Below are 20,678 nucleotides of genomic sequence, written 5' to 3'. Positions count from 1 at the left end.
GTGCCACTCGCTGCCAAGGAGCACAATGGTCCCCAGGAGCACCCCTAGATGCGACTACGCTGCCTTCCAGTGAGCAGTGACAGCACAGATGTCACAGGACACAGGCGGCTCTGGACTCCCTCTGCTCCTCCTCCTGTCCCTGAACAGCCTCTGCCAGCTGCCCTGGCACAGCCCCGGCCCCACGCACAGGGGCTGCGGTGCACGGAGCCCCCGCACATCCCGAGGCACACACTAGATTGTCTGCCAGGCGCCGGGGACGGGAGCTCGGAGCTGCCTGCCGAGCTGCTCCTGCGGGAGACCGGCATTGCCACCTCGTGGGGAGCCGGGAGCGGCACCTCCTCGGGCAGGACGGGTCGGGACCAGCATCCAAAGACAGGCAGAGGGGAGGAGGGTGCAGAGGCTCAGCCACGAAGCCACTCATGACTGCAGGTGCCAGCTCTGAATCCTGCTCACAGCAAAAATCGGATGTTAACGCTTCCCTGACAGCTCTCAGCCCTCACCAGTGATGGGTTAAACTCTGGTGTCTGACACACACTTGCCTCTTCTGCTGCTGGACCAAAGGCTCTGGGGGCCCAGCGGCGAGGACACAACCAGGATGTGTCGTGTGGACTGTGCAAATCAGAAGTGACACTGACAACTGGACCCTCTGGGGTATCCTGGCTCAGCAGCTCAGTCTGCCCAGAGCTGACATCAGACTGAAGGTACCGATGGCTTTGCTCAAGTGTTTGGTGTTGAATATGAAGATCAGCCTTTTGGCTGCAGTGAGATCTTGGAAATGCCTCCAGCAGAAAGATGGAGTGCAAACCTCTAATTGCGTCTCCTGTCTGGCTACTCCACCATGCGGCTGCTAGAGACAGCTCCTTCTCTGGGAGAGGAGGAAAATCTGATCAGAAAAAGAAGAGAGAGAAGAACCATCTGCTTGTTCATAGTGGTCATGGAGCAAATTCATATTCCAATGAAAATTTCTGCCAGTTCTCCAGCTGATCTGTCACAAACAGAAGAGACAGATGCGTCAGAAACACCAGAGAGAAACAAATACAGCAACGCAAACAATTCCCTCTGCCCGGTACAAGAGAAATCATTTTCCTTTATCTTAAATAAAACCCCCAAGAATGATGCAACATCCGACCCATGTGGTATCTGCCAGAGCCGCAGATGGCAGCAAACCCAGCTGCCAATAACCTGTCAAACCCACGTTGTGCTTCAGAGATGGCTCCAAAGCAGGGCAGGAAACCTACATGGGGAGCTGGGGCTGCAGGGGATCCAAAGGGAGCTGAGGAGCTCCAGATACTCCAGAATCCTCAGCCCAGCAGGCCCAGGCCTCCCCAGGGCAATGCTCCTGCTCCATGTGCAGCTCTAACCCACTCCCAGAGGAGAGCTCACACTCTGCCTATTTGGCTTTTGACCCCATTAATTGTCAGAGATTTACTGTTCTTCGTATCTGGAGTCTCAGGGTATTTTTAGCACCCGTACCACATCTCCAACCAGGATATGATGTTCCTGTGCCAGCAGCCCTGTGCTGGCTGAGCCACAGCAGGGAGATACCCACCAGTTTGGGGGGGTTTATCCACAGCAGCACTGGGAAAGCCACTGAATGTCTGTGTTTAGCAGTCCTAGCACTGCAAGCCAGGCTCCAGACCCTAAAATTAGGACTCAGGAACAGGATTAAACCTGGGATCACCAGTTCCCACTGACCCTGGTTCAGGCCCCTTTGGGCTCACTGAGACAGCTCCCAAAAACTCCTTTGTCTCTCATTATAGAAGGACAGGGACTGCCTCTTCCCAAGCACCATGACTGGGGTTACTGGGATGTGCAGACCCAGCCAGGCTTTTGGGATCCCCCAGGAGTCAGGGTAGGATGGGCCAGTGCTCAGGACAGACAGCAAAAGGAACTGAGCTCACCCTGCACATGCTGAGGTTTGCCAAGGCCTGCCAAACTGAGCAAAGGTGCAATAAGTGCCAGGGGATTCATTTCACTCATTTAAAGAGACAAACCTTTTCCTGTTAGATTCTGGTGACACCTTCACCACTTCCCTTTGGCAGCAGAGCCAAAGAACTGTGTGTCCTCCTGAGCATCTCCCTTCCAGCAGCCTGGGAACAGCACCCTCCTCTCTGTCAGCACTTAGCTCCCTGCGTGCTGCAGGTGCTGTGCCACCGTGGGGACAGCCAGGGACAAACCCCGGTAACAAACCACATCCAGAGGTGAGCTCTGAGCGTTCCTAGGCTGCGGCTCCAGCAGGACTGGACCCAAGATCTCTCCATGCTCAGGGTGCTGCAGTTGCAGGGTGGTGACCAGGCTGTGCCAGGCTCAGCTATGCCAGCCCGGGCTGGGAAGGCCACCCTGGGGCTGGGCACAGCGGTGTGACCCTGGGAGATGAAGCACTGGACAGGCAGGACCTGGGGCCTCTCCACATGTGCTAGTGGCTGGGGAAACACCTGGAGTGCCCACAGGAGCCCCAGATAGCTCTGGTCAGTCCTGGGCAGCGTTGGGCTGTCACGCTGCCTGAGTGTGATGGACTTGGAGCTGGGAATGGGAAAACTGCTTTGGGCTGGCCCTGGCTCCTGCAGCCATCCAGGGGGTGATGGTCACCATGGCTGGACAATGTGTGGCCAGCAAAGGGCCAGTGAGGGTCTGGCAGGAAAGTGGATCAGTCTCTTGAGGGTCCCAAGGAGATACTGGAGGGGGTCAAAGGAGATGTTAGGAAAGTGGAGGAGGAGTTGGAGGGTTGGGGGACTCCCGGGGAAGTTTTGGGGTCTCAGAGAGGTTTGTGGGGCATAACAAAGCTGGTGCATGGAGGGTTGGAGGGTCCCAAGAAAATTCGCGAGGGCTGGAAAATATTTGGAGCGCCCGTGAAGGTTTCGGGGCGTACCGTATTCTTTGGAGGGGAGTCCCAAGGGGATATAGAGATATTTCAGTGGTCCCGGCGAGTATTCTGTGGTTCATGGGGGTATTTTGTGGGTCTCGGAGAGGAGGGAGGGGATCCCAGGGGCATTCCGGGGGTCCCTGGAGGATTTTGGGGCCCCGGGGGCGGCAGAGGCGACCCAGCAGGAGAACGGGGGTCCTGAGGGCCCCGGGGGTCCCTGCCCCGTCCAGGCCCCGCACTGCGCATGCGCCGCCCCGCGCGTTGCCGGGCCCCCCTCCCGCGCATGCGCGCCGCTCCCCCTGCGCCAGCCTGGGCGCGGCCGCCTTCGCCCGATGCGCCTGACGCCCCCGTGCAGAGGCCAATCATCGCCCTCGCTGGCCGTGCGTGGTGACGTCACGCAGGGCCGGTATATAAGCGGTCGGCGGCAGTCCCGCCCCCCTGACAGCGCCTCGAGCCGCCGCCGCGAGAGCATCCTCCGCCCAGAGCCGCTCCCGCCGCCAGAGCCGCCCCCGTCGCCGCCGCCGCCGCCTCCACCGAGGGAAGGGAAGCGTATCGTATGTCCGCTATCCAGAACCTCCAGCCCTTCGGTGAGGCCCTTTGTGCGCTGGGGCCGGGGGAGCGCACGGGCCCCGCCCCGGCCCCGCCCCGTGGCGCAGTTGCTATTCCGGGCCCGGTTGCGTCAGCCGCGGGGGGGGTGGGAGCGGGGCCCAACACTGACGGGCAGGCGCGATGGCCAATAGCGTCGGGGCATGGGCGGGACGACGGCGTGAGAGGCGGGCGCGCGGGGGCGGGGCCGAGATGTGATGGGCGGGCGCGGCGGCCAGTGGGGCGGCGGCGGGGCGGAGCCTGACGGCGCTCCCCGCAGACCCCTTTGCGGATGCAAGTAAGGGTGATGACCTGCTCCCGGCCGGCACTGAGGACTACATCCATATAAGGATCCAGCAGCGCAACGGCAGGAAGACCCTCACCACAGTCCAGGGCATCGCGGATGACTACGATAAAAAGAAACTGGTGAAGGCCTTCAAGAAGGTGCGGCTTTGGGGCGTGGGTTGGGGGGGGGGGGGGGCAGCAGCCACGCCCAGCAGGGGTGTTTCTGTGGTGCTAAGGGATTTCTTGTGTCTTTGCTGCAGAAATTTGCCTGCAATGGTACTGTAATTGAGCACCCCGAGTATGGAGAAGTGATTCAGTTGCAGGGTGACCAGCGCAAGAACATCTGCCAGTTCCTAGTGGAGGTAGGACACCTTCAGCCTTCTGCTCGCTAAATAAACACGAGTTTGTTAAATGCACACAGGTCCCTGGGTGTGGGCAGCGTTTGGATGTGCAGAGTCATCACCCCATGCTGTGAATGCGTTTCCTGTCTTGCAGATTGGACTGGCTAAAGACGACCAGCTGAAAGTCCACGGGTTTTAAGTGCCTGTGGGCCACTGGAGCTTTATGCAAGAAGATATCCTTACCATGAAATTCCCACCTGTCCCTTGTCATAAGTTTAAAACCAGCCGGTTTGTGTAATGTAACGATCTTGGGTCCACTGTTGAGTCTGGACTGTTGTAATTGATGATGTAATAAACTGACACGAGCCCATGCTATCTCGTCTGGCTGTCCCTCATTTCCCAGAGGTAACACGGGCGGTGGCACCATCCAGCCTGAAGCCAAAAGTTCCAGCTGTTCCCAGCTAAGCCCAGGGACTCGACCTGTCCTGATGGCTCGTCAGTCCAGCTGCATTTCCATCCTGACAGAGGGGAATTGTGTCCTGCCTGGTGCAGGGCCCCACACCTGGACATGGCACCATCCCTCTGGGCAGTGCTGGCTCCAGGAGGCACAGGGATTTGGGGAAGCCTGGCTTGGAAGGAGTGACAGAAGAGTGACCTGGAGGCCAGTGGCTGCAGTTCAGGTGCAGGTACCTGCAAGTCCTGTGGTACCAGAGCTGTCCCATGGGTTAAACTTGTGACAAGGGCTCTGTGTTGGACTAACATAAGGACCATTCTGTACTGGAGCTGCAGAGCCTTGTGGCAGTAGCGCTGCTGCCTTGCACCCTGTGCAATAACGTGGCTTTGGTTTAATTTCTAATGTTTTATTGTGATGTATTTAAAGTTATTTAAATAAAACCTGTTTCCAAAAGCCAGTGCGTGGTGGGTTCCATCGCTCCCAGGGGCCAAAGCACCTTCTCTTGCCAGCAGTGGTACAGCCTCGGGGCTCAGGGGCCTGGTGGGATTGCCTGCCCTGGGGGCTCTTTGGGGGCCTGGGGCTTACCCCCCGCTCTGGCCCACCACAGGAAGTTCCCTTTGTGCTGTCTCTGCTGCTGAGAGAAAGCCGAGGAGTGGATGGGTGCTGAGTCATTCCCTGCCCGGGGTCCATAAACCTCGAACTGGCTCCTGTGCTCCTATTCCCGTAAGTCCCGTGGGCAGGGTCAGCTCTTCTGCTTCCTGAAAACTGCTCTGGGGAGGAGGGGGAGGTGCTGTCACCCGGGTGGCTCCACCGCAGCTCAGGGGCTGAATGCTCTATATTTTCTGAGCTCAAGCTCAACGAGCAAGAATGAAATCTCAGTAAAATGCACTGGTTGAGGGCATCAGTGGCTCTGGGGACTGGCAGGTGCCTCTAGATCGAGCAGTGTGAAATGCACTGAAATGCCTAAGAGTGAAGAGGGAATCCTTGGGTTTCCTTCCCATTGCCCCCAGCCCCTCTGTCCTGCACAGGGAGGGCTGGGGTGTGATGGGAGGCTGCTCCCACCCTGGTCACCTCCTCGTGCTCCTGGCTGGTCCCCAGAGCAGGTGCCAGCTCTTCATCCAGTGCCACACTGACCCCCATCTCTGACGTGCTGCTCAGGAGCACTGGGTTCACTGCCATTTTCCCGGGAGACTTTGCTCTGGGAAACCAAATTGCTACAATTACACAAAGCAGCTGCGAGTGCACCGAGGAGGCAGGTGACCTCCAGCCCTGCCTGTGTCTCAGAGTGACCTCCAGCCCTGCCTGTGCCTCGGGGAGCAGGTGCTGGCAGACAGGTAACCAGCCCTGCACCTTGAGAGCAGTCAAGGCTAGCATTCACACCAGGGTGTGCATTTGTGCCCGCAACCTGGCACAGCCAAATCTCTGCCCTGCTGCACCAAGAATTCCCGTGCCCCTCGTGTGTCTGGTGCAGATTTCTTCCTGCTGGACTTGCCAGGCTGCTCACAGATTTTGCCACCACCAGGACAGCTAGCCCCAGCCAGACAGGAGCGAGGAGTGTTTGGTCCATCTTCCAGCTCAGCCTTGGTCCACCTGGAGAAGGGTCCAGCCCACGTGCACACAGGCCTGCTAACAAACATGTGTCAAGGTGATGCCAAGCCCGTGGCCCTGAAGGCCACCGTGTCCCCATCACCCTGATGGCTCATTTGGTCCAGATTGAGTCGTTAAAAGCCAGAAATTGGAAAACAATTTGTTTGTTCCTTGTGCAACCTGCTCGGTGGAGCGAGCGATCAATGGCCATGGTGTGCTGGGAGCCGCTGCCTTCTGGCCATCCAAAGTCCATTTGTTTTGGGAGTGTTTGAGGAGCACAGACATAGCTCATTGGGAACACAGGCACAGTGACACAGGACAGCGACGTGCCCCAGCCCAGGATGTCGTTCACAGGATTTATTCAAGTAGGGAGATAAATGGTCTCTACACACACCGATGAGGGTCAATACAGGCAGCAGGAACAATCAGTATTCAGTGGGAAGGTGGGCGGTGGCAGACAAGGATCTTCAGGGGGCTCTGACAGCAGGGCCCACTACTTCTACAGCACCCCAAAGCTTCTCAGGGTGCAGGGAGAGATCCAGAGCTGCAGAATGGGCTGTTCCAGGGCCTGTGTCCTGGTAAGGAGCCCCACACACACTCACAGACACAGCCCCCCAGGCCTGCACTGCCCCCAACCCCAGGGCACAGAGCCCTTGGGAGCCCTGGCACAACACATTATAAACATGTGCACACACCTGGGTGTCAGGGGCTCTGTGTGTGTGTGTGTGTGTGTGTGTGTGTGTGTGTGTGTACAGACACATGTGTGCACGTGTAAGAATACATGTATGTACACACATACTTCTGTATACACATATATACGTGTGTGTGTGTTTATACAGATATATGCATATTTATTGCTATTAATAAACATAGATAGATATGTGTGTGTATACATATATGTACAAATGTGTACACAGATATATGTGTACAAATATACATACATGTATATAATCCCAGAATCATTTAGGTTAGGGAAGACCTCCAAAAATTATGGAGTCCAAGATGTGTATATGTATAGATGTATATGTATATGTACACATGTATATACATATATATAGACATGTACATATAAATATATATATTTGTGTATTTATGTAAGCATTCATGTATATGTATACACATATCTGTGCTTCTGTATGTACATACATATAAATATACATAGATGTATCTACCCATATATGTGTGGATACATGTATATATAGAGATAGGATATTCCTTATGCATCCATCGCACTGCACACACCCTCCATCACTCCATGATGTACAATTACCTCATGCATTCATCATCTATATAAACACACATGTGTGCATACGTGTGTCCATGCCTATAGCTGTGAGTCTGTGTCTATGTGTACATATAGATACCTGGATGTATTTGCATAGATGCATAAGCTATGTCATCTATTAGAAAAGTACACATTATGTGTATGTTTATACTGTATAAAGTCTTATATATCATACTGTATTATTTTTATATATATATATACACCATCCCAGTGTATTATACTGTATGACACAGTATTGTTACTATTACATAATAATGCGTGAGCATGTTCAGCTGCACACAGAGCTCCACTGTTCTGTACAAATGTGCACCCAAGGCACAGAGCCCTGGTAGCTGCACCTGGATTTGTGTCCATATAGAGCCAGCCATGAACATACCTGTGCGTATGTGCAGCTGGGAATGTGCATGGACACGTGTGCCTATGTGTGTGCATATATGGATGTGGCTGTCGAGCTGTGTGCTTGTGGCTGTGTCTCTGTGTGTCTGGGTGTGCCTCTGTGTGCCTGTGAGCACACACAGATGCCCGAGGGCCCCCTCGGGGTGGGTGGATGTGTGTGGAGCCGCCCTGGGGTGTGGCAGCCCCGGCAGTGCCTTTAAAAGCAGGACTGGGTAGGAGCGATCTTGGAGACACCCACTGAGACCAGGACACTCACCAGGACACTCTGCGGAGCCTCAGAACCCACAGGTGAGTCTCACAGGACTCTGGCACTGTCCACAGGTGGCTTGGGGACCAACTGAGAGAGGGAGAGATGGAGAAAATCTGAAAAGCAGATGGGAGGGACAAAGCAACTCAGAGACCCACTAAGAGGAACAGAGGGGATCTGGGGCCTGGCCATGCCCTGGGGATGAGAACCCAGCTCCTCAACAGTTTGAGTTCAAGGAGGAGCTGGATGATGCTCTTAGCCATGTGCTTCAGTTTTCAGCATCCTTGCAAGGAGCAAGGAATGGGACTTGTTCTTTATGGGTCTCTGCCTTGAATCTGATTCTACGGGAATTGGGGACCGGCCAGGAGAGAGGGATGGAAAAGACTTGGGGAGAAGGTGGAAGGGATGGAGGGGACTTGGGGACCCAAAGGGAGGGACAGAAGAGACTGTGAACTGGCCATGGCCTGGGGCTGAGACCAGGCCAATCTCACAGGCTGAGCATGTCCCAGTTTGGGGCAGCTCTCCCACTTGCCCACCCCTGTTCAGTCTCTCCACAGCCATGAAGGTGACGCTGTGCCTCGGGCTCATCCTCGCCCTCTCAGTAGCCTCCTGTCTGTGCCGGCCAGCAGCAGAGGCACCAGGGGCCATGGGGGACCCCCACCAGCACGCCCCCAGCCTGGTCCGGAGGGACTGGCCAGAGTACCTGTCCCAGGAGCAGCAGCACCTCTTGTCCCAGTTCCTGCCCCACGTCCTCACAGGTACTGGGAGCTCAGGGTGAGCATCCCTTAGGGGGCACAGCCTGGCCCCCATGCCAGCTCTAACTGCTGCCTTCGCCCTGGCAGACCTGAACAAACACAAGGCCTTTGTGCACGAGGACGAGGGGATGGAGGCTTTGCACGACCACTACTACCCTGACTGGATGGACTTCGGCCGTCGCAGTGCTGAGGACGAGGCTGGTGCTGCATAGCTGCTGGGCTGGACTGGCCACACAGAGCACTGATGCACTCAGTGCATGTCCTTTCCCACAATAAAACTCTGGCACTATGGCCTCTGTACTCCTGGCTGTGCTGGGGAGAGCTGGGAGGGTGGGCAGAGGGGAATTTGCCCCCAGCCCCAGAGGGACACGCAGGGCAGAGACCAAACTGTTCATGGCAGTAAACACAGAGCACGGCAGCAGACACAGCACACATGAGCTGCACTGTGAATTCACATTTATTTGCCAGGGGATGGGGCACAGCTCGGAGGGAAGGAACACAGCTGGGGCAGGAGCAACAGATGCACCCCCCCCAAAACATCCCAAGCTGTGGGTGCTGCTACTATTCCTATTCAGTGGGCAGGAAAGAGTTAAACCACCATTCCCTTTAAAACCAGTCCAGTGCAGGTGCTGGCCAGGGGCCCAGCCCAGGGTGCAGGGATCACCCCCTGGCCCCAGCAGGTTGGCCCAGGACACACCTGAGCCCAGACTGAACATCACCATTCGCTGCAGCATCTGGACAGCCCCAAGGGGGCCAAGCTGCCCCTTGCTCCGCAGCCAGGCTCAGTAGAAGCAGGAACAGTTTGTGTTGCCAGAAACTGGCTCCTGTGAAGAGTCCATGCTCCCCCAGCAGGGACAGGGTCAGCCAGCGCTCCCTGTACCCCCCCGCCCCCCCCCATACATAGGTAGTAGTGCTTTGTTCTGTCTTTGCAGCCAGGGCAAAACCCCCCATACTGGTGCCAGGAGCATTGAAGGACCTGGGGCAGCACCAGGAGCTGAGGCTGAAGCTTGTCCTGTCTCCATTTCCTCATAGGTGGGTGAGGAAGAGGATGTGTCACACCCTGAGCCTGGCAGCTCTGCAGCAGTGTCACTTCTGGGTGCCCCAGGCCCCTTTGGGCCCAGGCCTGGCACAGGACTTCTCCCCTCTGGCCACCACCTTGTCCAGCCCCAGTCGCTGCAACTTCTCCACCAGGTTCCAGCTGAAGATGCTGCTCCTGGCTGGGGCCCCATCCTGACTGGGCACCGGGGAGGGCTGTAGCTCAGAATGCTGAGGGTCCTGCGAGTGGAGGGAGGGGGCCCACCTTGATCCAGTCCCTGGTGCCAAGTGAGAATCTGGCCCCAACAAGAGCCCGAAGAGTCCCACGGGGGTGTTCGGGGGTCCAGGGCCGAGCGCCAGTGTGGGGGGAGTCTGTTCTGGTGAGGGGCTGCTGAGGTTCAGCCCCTCAAAGGGCCCACAAGAAGGCACGACGGCATGATAGAGACTGGAGGGGAAGAGAGAGCAGAAGTGGGGATCAGCTGGGGGTCCTGTCCTGGGGGATGCTGCTGAAGGGGCCAGGCCAGGCTGCGGGCAGAGCAAGACCCCCTGTCCTCCTTCACCTAAAGAGCCTCGGAAAACAGGAAACCCCGGTGCTGCACACTGCTCAAGCACCCCAAAGCTCACAGAGGAGTGCTAGGGGCTGCTCCTCAGCAGCCAAGAGAGACTGGGACACAGTCTCTGCTCCACAAGCAATTTCCAGACACGAGGGTTTTTTCTACCAGTGAACTCCAGCTCGCACCAACCCCCAACGAGCCTTGGGAGGGCTCATTAAGGCTAAGCACCGCTGCTCATTAATGAAGGGACAAGCCCAGCACCCGGCTGGGAAAAGTTTCTGGCTGCTGCCCAAGTGTGGAGGGAGGAAAGCTGTGTCGGTTCCCCAGCGTGCCAGGAGTACTCAGTGCTCCGTGCCCAGGGTGCTGCTGCCCTGGGCGAGCCCACCCGAGGAAAACTCTCTATTCCATGAGGGTGCTGCAGTGCAGAGGAGAGGGGGTGGTCCCAGCCCCAGGCACACAGACACCCTAGCAGCCAGATTTGGGAATATTTCTAGTGTTGGCATCTCTCAGAGCATCAGGTGCTGCAGGGAGCCAGGCATGGGGGGAGGAGGAGAGAGCTCGGGGGGCACAGCAGGGCCAGGGCTGGTGCAGGCAGCGCGGGTGGCAGGGGCCACGCGCCTTACCTGGATGTCACCGTGGTGATCGCAGTGGTGGGGTGGAGGATGTGGCAGGTGGTGATGGTGAAGGTAGACGGGGTCTGGGGGAGGTTGCTAACAGAGAGGAACACTGGAAGGGACAGGAGACAAGGGGTCAATGGGAAGGGAGGAAGGACATAGGTGGAGAGCACAGCGGAGGGCAGGCGGGACAGCCAAAGCTGGGCTGGAAGCTCCATGCACGGAGCACAGCTCCAGCAGCACAGTGCCTGCTGCCTGCTCAGAGGGGGCAGCCAGCACAGGTGAGACCAGGAAACTCCGTCTGTCCCAGACCGGCCCCTTCCAGGCAGCCGGGAGGCAGCAGGGACTCGCCAAGGTGATGGCGAGGGCTCATCCCGCCGGGACAGCTGCCCGGGAATGGCCCTTGCACAGCTGCAGGAGGAGCATCCTCCCCGTGGGGACAGCTGGGTGCCAGGGACAAGCTGCTGCAAGAGGGGAGAGCACGGGGGGAGGCGAGGGGCAGCCTAGACAGGACAGGGGCATCACAGGGGCTGTGACCCCTCCATCCCCTCACGCCGTGCTCACCCCTGGGGTGCTCCTTGGCTTTGGCGGGTGTTGAGGTAGGGAGCAGCTGGAAGGAGCTGGCGTCCACATCATCCTCCTCCAAGTCATTGAGACTGTACACCTCCTCCAGGTCTACGTCCAGCTGTTTGAAGTCCTTGGTAAGCACCCCGGGACGGGGCACCAGGATCCCACCCAGGTTGGGCTGTGCCAGCTGCTGCCAGTGGTGAAGTGTCACAGAGCCTGGGGGGAGACACAGTCGAGGTGAACTCAGGTGGGGGTGTCCGACCCTCAGAGCACTTGCAGCTCTGCAGCCCCTCTGCCCTCACCTTCTAGCGGCTTCACGATCTGCAGTTTGTCGGGTAAGTAGGTGAGAGAGCCAAGGGAGAAGCTGGAGGCAGCAGTGTGCTCCGAGCCCCCGGAGTAGTTGGTCCCAGTGGAGACGGTGCTGCCCTCGGGGGTGAGGAAGCCACTGGAGCTCGCCCCATCTCTCAGCCGCCAGAGCTTGCGTTCCCGTTCGGCCTCGAAGAAGGAGCGCTCCTCGGAGACGTGGCTCTGCTGCCGCACCGACAGCCGCTGCACCGCCGCCTCCAGGTCCTGCCGGCCCGGGGCTGCCCGGGAGTTCTCGCTGGCCCCCTCGGTTCTCCTGCACATCATTAGGGTGCCCGGGGCTGCAGTCCTGCACTGCACCTCCGGCTGTGCCAGGCTCTGCCCTCGGCTCTGCTGTGCCCAGCAGTTCACCAGCATCCCAGCTCCTGCGCAGGAGCAGCCCCCGCCCAACCTGGTCCCATTCCCCACCACCCCAGCACTCACAGGGCATTCTCCGAGCCGGAGCAGACGGTGTGGGGGGTGCCGGCCCCCCCAGAGTGGGCAGCGGACAACTGCTTGGAGCCTGGAACGTAGTGGGGAGACTCAGAGCAAGACTTGGCTTTGGCTGCCTGGTTCACGGCCTTCACAGTCTCGAAGACGCGCTGGTAGCTCCTGTGGGCAGGAAGCAGGTCGGGGTGAGCCAGACCCCTGTCCCATGGCACCGCATGAATCACCGAAGACAGCACTCACTTGTAGTCCGAGGAGGAGCTGTCTGTCCTCTTCCTCATCATCCCCTTGATCTCAGCTGCCAGCGAGTCCTGGGGATGCAGGTCCCCAGTGTCAGTAGAGGGGAGAGCAGGCACCCCCACCCTGGTGCCCGGCCCCCCGCGCTCACCACGGGCAGGAGACTGGCCGCGCTGTAGCGGCTGACGGTGCTGTTGGGCAGGCTGCGGCTCCGCAGGCTCTTCACCTCCTCCTGGGCCTCCTGCAGCATCCCACCACACTCCACGTACTTCTCCTGCAGGTCCCGCAGCTGCGAGGACACGGGCACAGCTCGAGCACGGCCCCGGGGGCAGCGGGAGAGGATCCCCCACCAGGCCGGGCACCCACGGCTTCCCCCGGGCTCACTTCCATTCGGAGCTGCTGCTTCGCCTCCTTCTCCGCGGTCAGGTGCTGCTGGAGCTCCTCCACCTCGGAGCAGTACTGTGGGCAGGAGCGGCCAGGTCAGGGCGCTGTGCTCGCACCCCCCTCCCCCTGGCACGGGCAGGGGACCCTCACCGTGCGACACTTCTGCTGCAGGTCCGCAACCTGCGCCAGGAGCTGGGTGATCTCATCCTGCTTCCGTGCCACGTCCTCCGCCTTGTGATCCAGCTCCTCGGACAGGTGAACGACCTGCTGGCTCGCTTTGGCTGTGGGAGGGCCGGGGTCCGTCACCATCGGGGAATGGTTCCCAGCCCCAGCCCACCCAGCTGGGCAGAGCCTGCAGACCTCCGAGCCCTACGTACAAAACTGCTCCACGCAATCAATCATCAGCTGCTGCTCCTGGTCCTCGTACTGACAGGTCTCAGTGGCGATGTTGGTGGCCTGGGGGAGAGGGTTGGAGGGGCTAAGCATGACAGGCAGGACCTCCTGTGTCCCTGAGGGGGCAGCTCAGGTCCCCCCATAGAGAGCAGGGCATAGGTGGGCACTGAGGGGCATCCACCAGCCGGATCTACTCACCTCCATACGAAGCTTCTGGTTCTCCTCCTCCAGGCACTTGAGTTTCTGCTGCAAGGTGTCGTACTGGAAGCACTGCTGCAAGGACAGCGAGGACTCATGCCTGCGCAGCCTGGGGACAGCAGGGATGGCCTGAGCACCCGCAGTGCGGGCAGGATGGGGCTGCCTACTCACATCCCTGCCCACTCCCCCAGCTCCCAGGCATCTGCAGTGACCAAGCTCTGTGCGGTTGGACCCATAGCCACCAAGGGAGGGAAGGGAGCGTGGCCAGTGCTACCCCACAGATGGTGATGGCTCCTGCCTGACCCAAAGGAGCAGTTCTGCCCCAGGTGAGTGGCCGGACAGGGATTCCCACTCACGGGGTGGAAGGGGTGGTAGTGGGCTCGCTCTCCTCCGTTGTGGTGGTGTAGAAGTGGAGAAGGTCATCCCGCATTGAGACCTCGTGGCGCAGCTGAGCGATCTAGAGAGACAAAGTGCTTCGGGACACAGCCAAGGTGACCACGGCTGCCCCCAGGGGGGCACACCTGGGACCAAGGCCCCGACCTGTGCCCAGGAGTTGTTACCTCCTCTTTGGCCAATTCCAGCTGCTCCTCCAGGAACTCATTGCGCTCAGTCAGGCTCCGGTTCTGCTTCAACAGGGACTGCCCAATGCGTGCTGCTAACTCCAGATCCCGCTCTTTCTGCAAGGGCCAGGTCTGCCTCAGCTGGGACTCATCCCTTCCCCTGTGTCCCAGGCTCCCACCTGCCCTCACACGGGTGGGATCTCCAACATACCTCATCCAGCAGGTTGGTGACGGCATCAATATCGTGGTAGGTCTTCGTGATCCTGACCACCCTCTCAGCGCACAGGACTGCAGGAGAGGGTCAGAAGGTGAATCCCCACACTGTGAGAGCACTGACCCAGGGGTTCAACACCGTCCCCACAAGGGTGCCCCAGGCTGGTCTCCAAAAAGGACCTTTTGTCTGCTGGGTGGCACCTCACGCAGTGCCAGGCAGAGGCAGGCAGGGACCCCCGCAGCTGTGACAGCATCATGGGAAACGGGGGATTCACACATCACTCCCAACCCTGCCTGCACCTTGGGGTGGCAAGAAAAATGCTAGGCCCCCTTTGCTGACCCCACTACCTCAGCACAGGCACAGCGCCAGCCCCACTGCAGGACGTATAGACAGAAAGGGGGGACCGGGAAGGGCAGCAGCAGAGACAGGATCAGAGGTGACACCTCCAGCAGAAAACAGGCTGGAGCTCCAGTACAAATAGCTGTGGGTGGCACCGCGCCGAGCCGGGCTCACAGGCGGCGTCCCCTCCAATCTGTCCCCAGCCCCCTCCCCCAGATCCCCCCCTGCCCTAGTTTCTCTCTGGGGGAGGGGATGCCGCAACCCGCACCCACCCGGTGCCCCTCCAGCTGCACAGCACAACAACCCACGCAGCAACAGAGGCAGCTGCGGACAGGACGCTGCGGGAACGGCCAGCTGCCCACCACACCAACACCGCCACGTCAGGCCGGGCCCCAGCTACAGCTCTTCCTGCCCCCGCTGCTCTCTGGGTCTCTGGCCGGGAGAGGAGGCGCAACCTCGGTCCCCCCGGTCCGGATCCTGCCAGGCAGCGCCGGGCACGCTCCCAGGCGGCGGCGCTGGAGCTGTGCGGTCGGAAGGAGCCGGGAGCAGGCGCAAAGCCCCGAGCCCTGCCCGCACCCCCGACCTTGCTCACAGCCCGGGACCTGCCCGTACCCCGCACCCTGCCCACAGCACTCCCCATGCTCTTTCTGATGCTCTGCTGCCCTGAGGGTGCGTGCCTCAGTTTCTCCTGGCAGAGCAGCGCTGGCTGCGCTCAGGGCCCTCCACCCGCGTCCCCAGTCACAACCAACCCCCCCCCGCCCCAGTCGTGCAGACGAAGTGAGTTAACGGGGAAGCTCAGCCAAACAAATCCCATTAGGCCTCCCCAGCTGGGGTTGTGTAATGGCGAGTGTGTTGTCATGGCAATGCCCCCACTCGCCACCCCTGTCCCGTCCAGTCCTCGCTGCCCCCGGTGCTGCCGCACGCCCCGGAGGGCACGTACCCCAAACACGTCCGTGGGAAGAAAAGCCAGCCCCAGCCTCACCGCTCTCTCTCCGCACCCCGGCAGGACCCACTCCCTGCGGGGGTCCCCAACTGCACCTCGTCAGGCCACTGAACCATTAATTGAAAATAATTAGAGCATGAGCATCGTTACGGTTGGAGCGAGAGGCTGGCCCTGGGAGACGGGGGCTGCAGAGCTGGCAAACATGTAAACATCCATCTGCGGGCCCGATCCGGAGGGGTGCGGGAGGAGAGGACCCCGTTCCCACGGCAGGATGGACGTCCTTCCCCACGGGCTCACTGCAGGGCCCCTCTCCCCGTGATTCCCGGCGTGGGGACAGGGCTCCTTAGGGTCGGGGTGACCCCGGGAGTCCCCAAGGGACCGGGCGGCGGAAAACCAGGGCCAGAGGGCGGCGAGGGAGACCGGGACTGAGGGAACGCACAGGTGGGGAGCAGACGGCGCCTCCCGAGGGAAGACCCCGGCCCTGACCGCTCCGTACCAGCCCCGGCCCCGGGCAGACCCCGGGCCCCGCCGCTCCAGACCAACCCTGAGGGGAGCCGATCCCTGCGGCATTCCCATCCCCATCCCCGGGGATGACCACCCGGGCCGCCCTCACCTTCCTCCAGCTCCCGAGCGATGGGGTCCGCGCCGCCGCCGCGCTCCGCGTTCCCGTTCAGCTCATCATAGGCGGCGGGGCTGCTCCAGATCTCCATCGTGCCGTGCCGTGCCGTGCCGTGCCGAGCCCACCGCAGCCGCCCAGCCCGCTGTGCCCACCCAGCCGTGCCCAGCCCAGCCCTGCCACGCTGAGCGGAGCCGCTGCGGCCGCTCCCGCCCCTATTTATAGGATCGCCCCGTCCCCGCGCACCTGCCCGGCGCATCCCCCCGCGGCGGGGCCAGGGCCGGGGCCGGGACGGGGGCGGGGCCGGACGGGAAGAGAACGGGGGCGATGCGGGGATCGGGGGGTGCCAGAGGCTACCCGGGAGTGCCCATTCCCCCGGTTTTCCCTGGCTGCCTCGGGGACACAATCCCCATCAGGCACCCTAGGACCGGGCTCCTTGTTGGGGAATCAGGACAATCCTGCTCAGCCCTGGGGGCTGGTGCAGGTGTCCCAGCTCTTGTCCCAACTCATAGCCCGGGGAGTCGGGGCACACAGGCCCCACGGGTGGTGGTAACTGCTAAGATGTCACGGGTGGTGATAACTGGGGGTCCCTGAGCAGCAACTCGGCAGTGCTGACACCATGGGTCATGCACAGACAGCAGCTTCTGCCCCTTGGGAAGGACAGGGAGAGATTTTGGGCCCTTCACACAAAGCCATGACCATGCAGGTCTGGAGTCCCCTTGAGGGTCAAGGTACATATTTCTGGTGAGCCCTGCACTGCCACCCCAGGGCTGAACTCCCCCATCATCACCCACGTCACAAACCCTGCACCTTCAGTGCTCATTGCAGTGCTGGGAGCTGTCAGGTCCCTGATGAGGAAAGGGGCTTTTCTATTCCACTCCAACCTCCCCATTTACCTCCCCTGGCTGCAAGCATGAGCTGGCATGAGCCTGACCCCCTCCATGCCCCACTCAGGGTACCCCGCACTCCCTGGCTGGCACTGTCTTGTCCCCACAACCACACTGGTGCAGAAGCAACACAGAAGCAAAAAAACTGAATAAATCATGGCTTGCTGAATTATGGAGGAGCTGGCAGGCACGTAGCACAGGCCGCATGGGTGTGATGCTGGTAATGCCAGCATGCTCTGTCCCTGTCACCTGCCCAAATGCCCTTCCTTGTTGGTACCCAAATAATCAGTGAATGGATGCAGCAGAAGCTGCCCCTCAGTGTCACACACCTTTGCCTGCTTGACTCCTTCCCAGTGGGATCCTGACCCCAACTACATCCTGCCCTAACCACCAGTCCCCTCTAGACTGAGGACTGGTTCCCTCAGTCCCAGCCTCTCCCTCTTCCTGGCACTGCTGTTTCATTTGGTAAGGTCTGGGACACAGCCAGCACCACCAACTGAGCACCCACCCTCCAGGGACCCCAAGGACTCAAGCACGCATCTCAGCATGGACTGGCAGGAGCTGCTTCTTCCTAATCCCCTGCCCTAGGATTTGCTCCTCTGGGCAGGTTCCCTGTGCCTGCACAAGCAGATTACAGGGGGCTATTTCTGACGGCAGCTTAAAGGTTTGAGTGAAGGAATGACGCCATGGGCCCCCTCTGCACCATCACATGCCAGCAGCACTGGAGGCCTGGATATTTGTGACCTGCAGGAGGACCACTGGCCCCATGGAGCAGGGCTGGGGTGCTGGGGTCCTGTAGTGCTGTATGCTCCCTAACCCATGGCACAGACACAGGGTTTGGAGCTCAATCCCTTGTACTGTCACTGCAGGGGGCAGTGGTGATGGTGGGAGGTGCATCCCGCTACCTGTTGAGCACAGAGGGGAGCAGCCAGAAGGGGAAGGCTGCAAACACAGGCAGGGCTTGGTGAGGATTTACCCCCAGCCCAGTCTGGAGTGAGCAGGTGGATGGAGGCCTCAGCCCCATCTGTCTCCCAATGCCCCACATCTGTCCCCCAGCCCCTTGCTCTAATCCTGTCCCCGCCACGCGCAGGCCAGAGGCAGAAACAAAGCAGAGATAATCCGTCTGTGCCCCTCGCTGAACCCCGACCTCACACCAGGAACAGACCATGTCACGATGCCAAGGGCATTGCCTTGCCTGTCCATGGGGGCTGCAGGGATCTTCCCCTGGGATCCCCGCAGCTCTGGGGGCTTTGGTGGCAGCAGGGGCCCTGAGCCTTGCTCCAGACTGTCATGTCTGGGGGAGCAGCAGCCCCGGGATTCGCTGGCACACCTTCTGCCAACCCCACCAGTGTCCCCCCCCCCACCCCGTGAGTCACGGCACAGCACAGAGGAGCAGGGACATGCAGGGGGTCCCGGGAAATGATGGGGGCTCTCTCCCAGCATCCGGCTTGGCTCAGCAGAAGCTGCTCCCCAGAATTAGCCCGGGATGTTCTGGGTGAGGAAATCCAGCCCGTCAATCCCATTAGCAGTGATTAGCTCCCAGGCTGTCGTGGCCGTTGCGACCCCGCACAGACACTGGGCATGTGCCCACCACCCTCACCAACTCACGGAAATACTGCAGGGTCTCCTCTATCTGCTGGGGGGTCAGGGGGCCTACGGGCTGCGGGGGGCCAGTGGGGGCTTGCAGCCAGTCGCCGTGGTCGTAGCTGAACACGGTGTCAGCCCGCAGCGTGTAGCGGGGCAGCTGCTCGCCCAGCAGGCTGATGATCTCCACCTCGGGGACATTGTCGCTGCACAGCTCTGGGGACAGAGGGACACGGAGTCAGCCCAAGGTGAGGAGCATATGGGGCGAGTGGGCTGCACAGGGAGCTGTGGCAGGTGAGTACCTCCTGCACCCCTCAGCCCACTCTGTTCCCTAAGGGTTTGGGGCTGGTGCCACCAGCTGGGTGTGTCCCCAGAGCCACTAGGGTAGGGACTGGGGAGGGTCCCCTGCAGGGTGGCACTCAGGGACTCTTCCCCAGCTCTGTCCTGCTCCCCCCTCATCGCCCCGCTGTCTGCGGGCAGGGTCCTGCTGCCATCTCCTGGCCACGCTCTGCCCGGCCGAGCGGCGCTGGGGACAGCGGCCGTGGGATGCAGGACGGGGGGAGGACGCTGGGACAATGGTTCATCTCCGGCCACGGAATGGGGACAGGATGAAGGAACAGCCCAAAGTAGACCCAGCCCCTCACCCCAGTTCCCCCAGGGGACCCACCGGCACCCTCAGCTCTACCCACCGGTGATGGTCGCGGCATCGCGGTGTGTGGCCCTGTCTGACCAGTGGGACACTGGGTTGGTGTGGGGACAGGCAGTGACAGGTGAGTCCGGGCTGGGCTTGCAGACGGGCGGGCTCTGGCGGGGGAGGGCCTCTCGTGGGACAGGGGTGTCCAGTTTGGCTAGCGTTACGTGGGGGCCTGGCTGCCATGGGAAGAGGCACGGTCTGCCCTGGCTCCCTGGAGCGGCGCTGGCGGGCAGCAGAGTCCCTTCTCCGGCCCCTGCCTGGGGGAAAGGAGCTGTTCAGGTGATGCTCTAGGGACCAGGGATACATCCTCAACCCCCACGTTCCCCAGCATCCTGCAGTAGGACAAACACCTTCCTCGAGGTAACATCTGCCAGCCCGGGGACCAAACGACATAGCCAGGGCTCAGGTGTCCCTGCTCCCTGCCGATGGCACAGCAGAGCTCAGGGAACAGATTCCAGCACAGCTCCACCCCTGAATATGGGGCAGGTTTGGCAGAGGCAAGGGGTCAGCGTACCTGCTCTGCGGTGGCTGCTATGTGACACGGGGGGCTCAGCACCAAAGCAGCGCCTGGACCGGACCGGACAGGATCCTGCCCCACCACGGGGTCCCTGCTGGGTCGCTGCCTGTGGAGCCAACAGGGAAGGAGCTGTTGAGCTGCCCGGCAGTGGGCAGACACGGCAGCGGTGCCAGGGAGAGCCCCGGGGAGCTCCACCTTGAAGAGCAAAGTCCATCTGTGAACCTCCACCCTGCCGGCACTAGGATGCAGAGCAGGGACCTGCCGTGCAGTGCAGGGCAGGGCTGGGCAGCATCTGCTGTTGCCCCATCCCAACCATAAACACATCATGAGACGGGCCATAAATCCAGCATATCCCTGCTCTCTGGCCACCTCCAATAGCTCTGTCTGGGGCTGCAGCCCCTGCTGGCAGTGCTGCCCCTCTGCCCTGCAGGGCAGGAGCCTCTGTTCAAGGCTCCTGTTGCATGTCTACCCCTGCTGCCACCTCCACCGCTGTGGCACAAGCAGCCCCTTGTTCCCGGCTGCAGATTCATGCCAGGGCACTGCTGCCCTCTCTCCTGGCATGTACTCAGGGTCGCTGCCACATGCACAGCACCCAGACCAGGCCAGCCTGCTGCCCCCTGGCATACAGGGACGGCAATATGCAGACCCCAAAGCACACCTAAAGCATTCCCCAGTCCCGTGCCCCATGGACCACCAGAACTCGGGGCCCAATCCTGCACCATGCCCCTAGAAAACAGCTCCCCAGGCCCAAGCCC

At 60.5% G+C, this 20,678-nt stretch overlaps 3 protein-coding genes across 4 annotated transcripts; 2 read left to right on the top strand and 1 right to left on the bottom strand.

Moving 5' to 3' along the window:
* Window positions 1-3,311: 3,311 nt before the first annotated feature.
* On the top strand, window positions 3,312-4,449 carry EIF1 (eukaryotic translation initiation factor 1). The gene is made up of 4 exons (XM_062507955.1): window positions 3,312-3,450; window positions 3,729-3,892; window positions 3,994-4,095; window positions 4,229-4,449. Exons 1-4 carry the CDS (start codon window positions 3,420-3,422, stop codon window positions 4,271-4,273), a joined length of 342 nt encoding a protein of 113 aa, XP_062363939.1. The 5' UTR covers window positions 3,312-3,419; the 3' UTR covers window positions 4,274-4,449.
* Window positions 4,450-8,005: 3,556 nt separating this feature from the next.
* LOC134053235 (gastrin/cholecystokinin-like peptide) lies at window positions 8,006-9,089 on the top strand. Of its 2 annotated transcripts, none has more exons than XM_062508122.1 (3): window positions 8,006-8,084; window positions 8,590-8,801; window positions 8,886-9,089. In XM_062508122.1, the coding sequence occupies exons 2-3, from the start codon at window positions 8,603-8,605 to the stop codon at window positions 9,008-9,010; spliced, it is 324 nt and encodes a 107-aa protein (XP_062364106.1). In that variant the 5' UTR covers window positions 8,006-8,084; window positions 8,590-8,602; the 3' UTR covers window positions 9,011-9,089. The 2 variants fall into 2 exon arrangements, with proteins under 2 accessions (XP_062364106.1, XP_062364107.1); XM_062508123.1 differs by having other exon boundaries at window positions 8,012-8,084; window positions 8,601-8,801.
* A 795-nt stretch (window positions 9,090-9,884) lies between these two features.
* On the bottom strand, window positions 9,885-16,335 carry HAP1 (huntingtin associated protein 1). The gene is made up of 15 exons (XM_062507985.1): window positions 16,239-16,335; window positions 14,341-14,417; window positions 14,130-14,246; window positions 13,926-14,026; window positions 13,570-13,678; window positions 13,356-13,434; window positions 13,129-13,259; window positions 12,979-13,053; window positions 12,746-12,883; window positions 12,601-12,668; window positions 12,355-12,522; window positions 11,871-12,184; window positions 11,566-11,784; window positions 11,011-11,113; window positions 9,885-10,278 (listed from the first exon to the last, which is right to left on the bottom strand). The coding sequence occupies exons 1-15, from the start codon at window positions 16,333-16,335 to the stop codon at window positions 9,885-9,887; spliced, it is 2,190 nt and encodes a 729-aa protein (XP_062363969.1).
* Between the last annotated feature and the right edge of the window lie 4,343 nt (window positions 16,336-20,678).

Source organism: Cinclus cinclus, chromosome 24 (genome assembly GCF_963662255.1).
Source record: "Cinclus cinclus chromosome 24, bCinCin1.1, whole genome shotgun sequence".
Classification (NCBI taxonomy): domain Eukaryota; kingdom Metazoa; phylum Chordata; class Aves; order Passeriformes; family Cinclidae; genus Cinclus; species Cinclus cinclus.
This window is presented reverse-complemented; position numbering and strand designations above follow the sequence as displayed.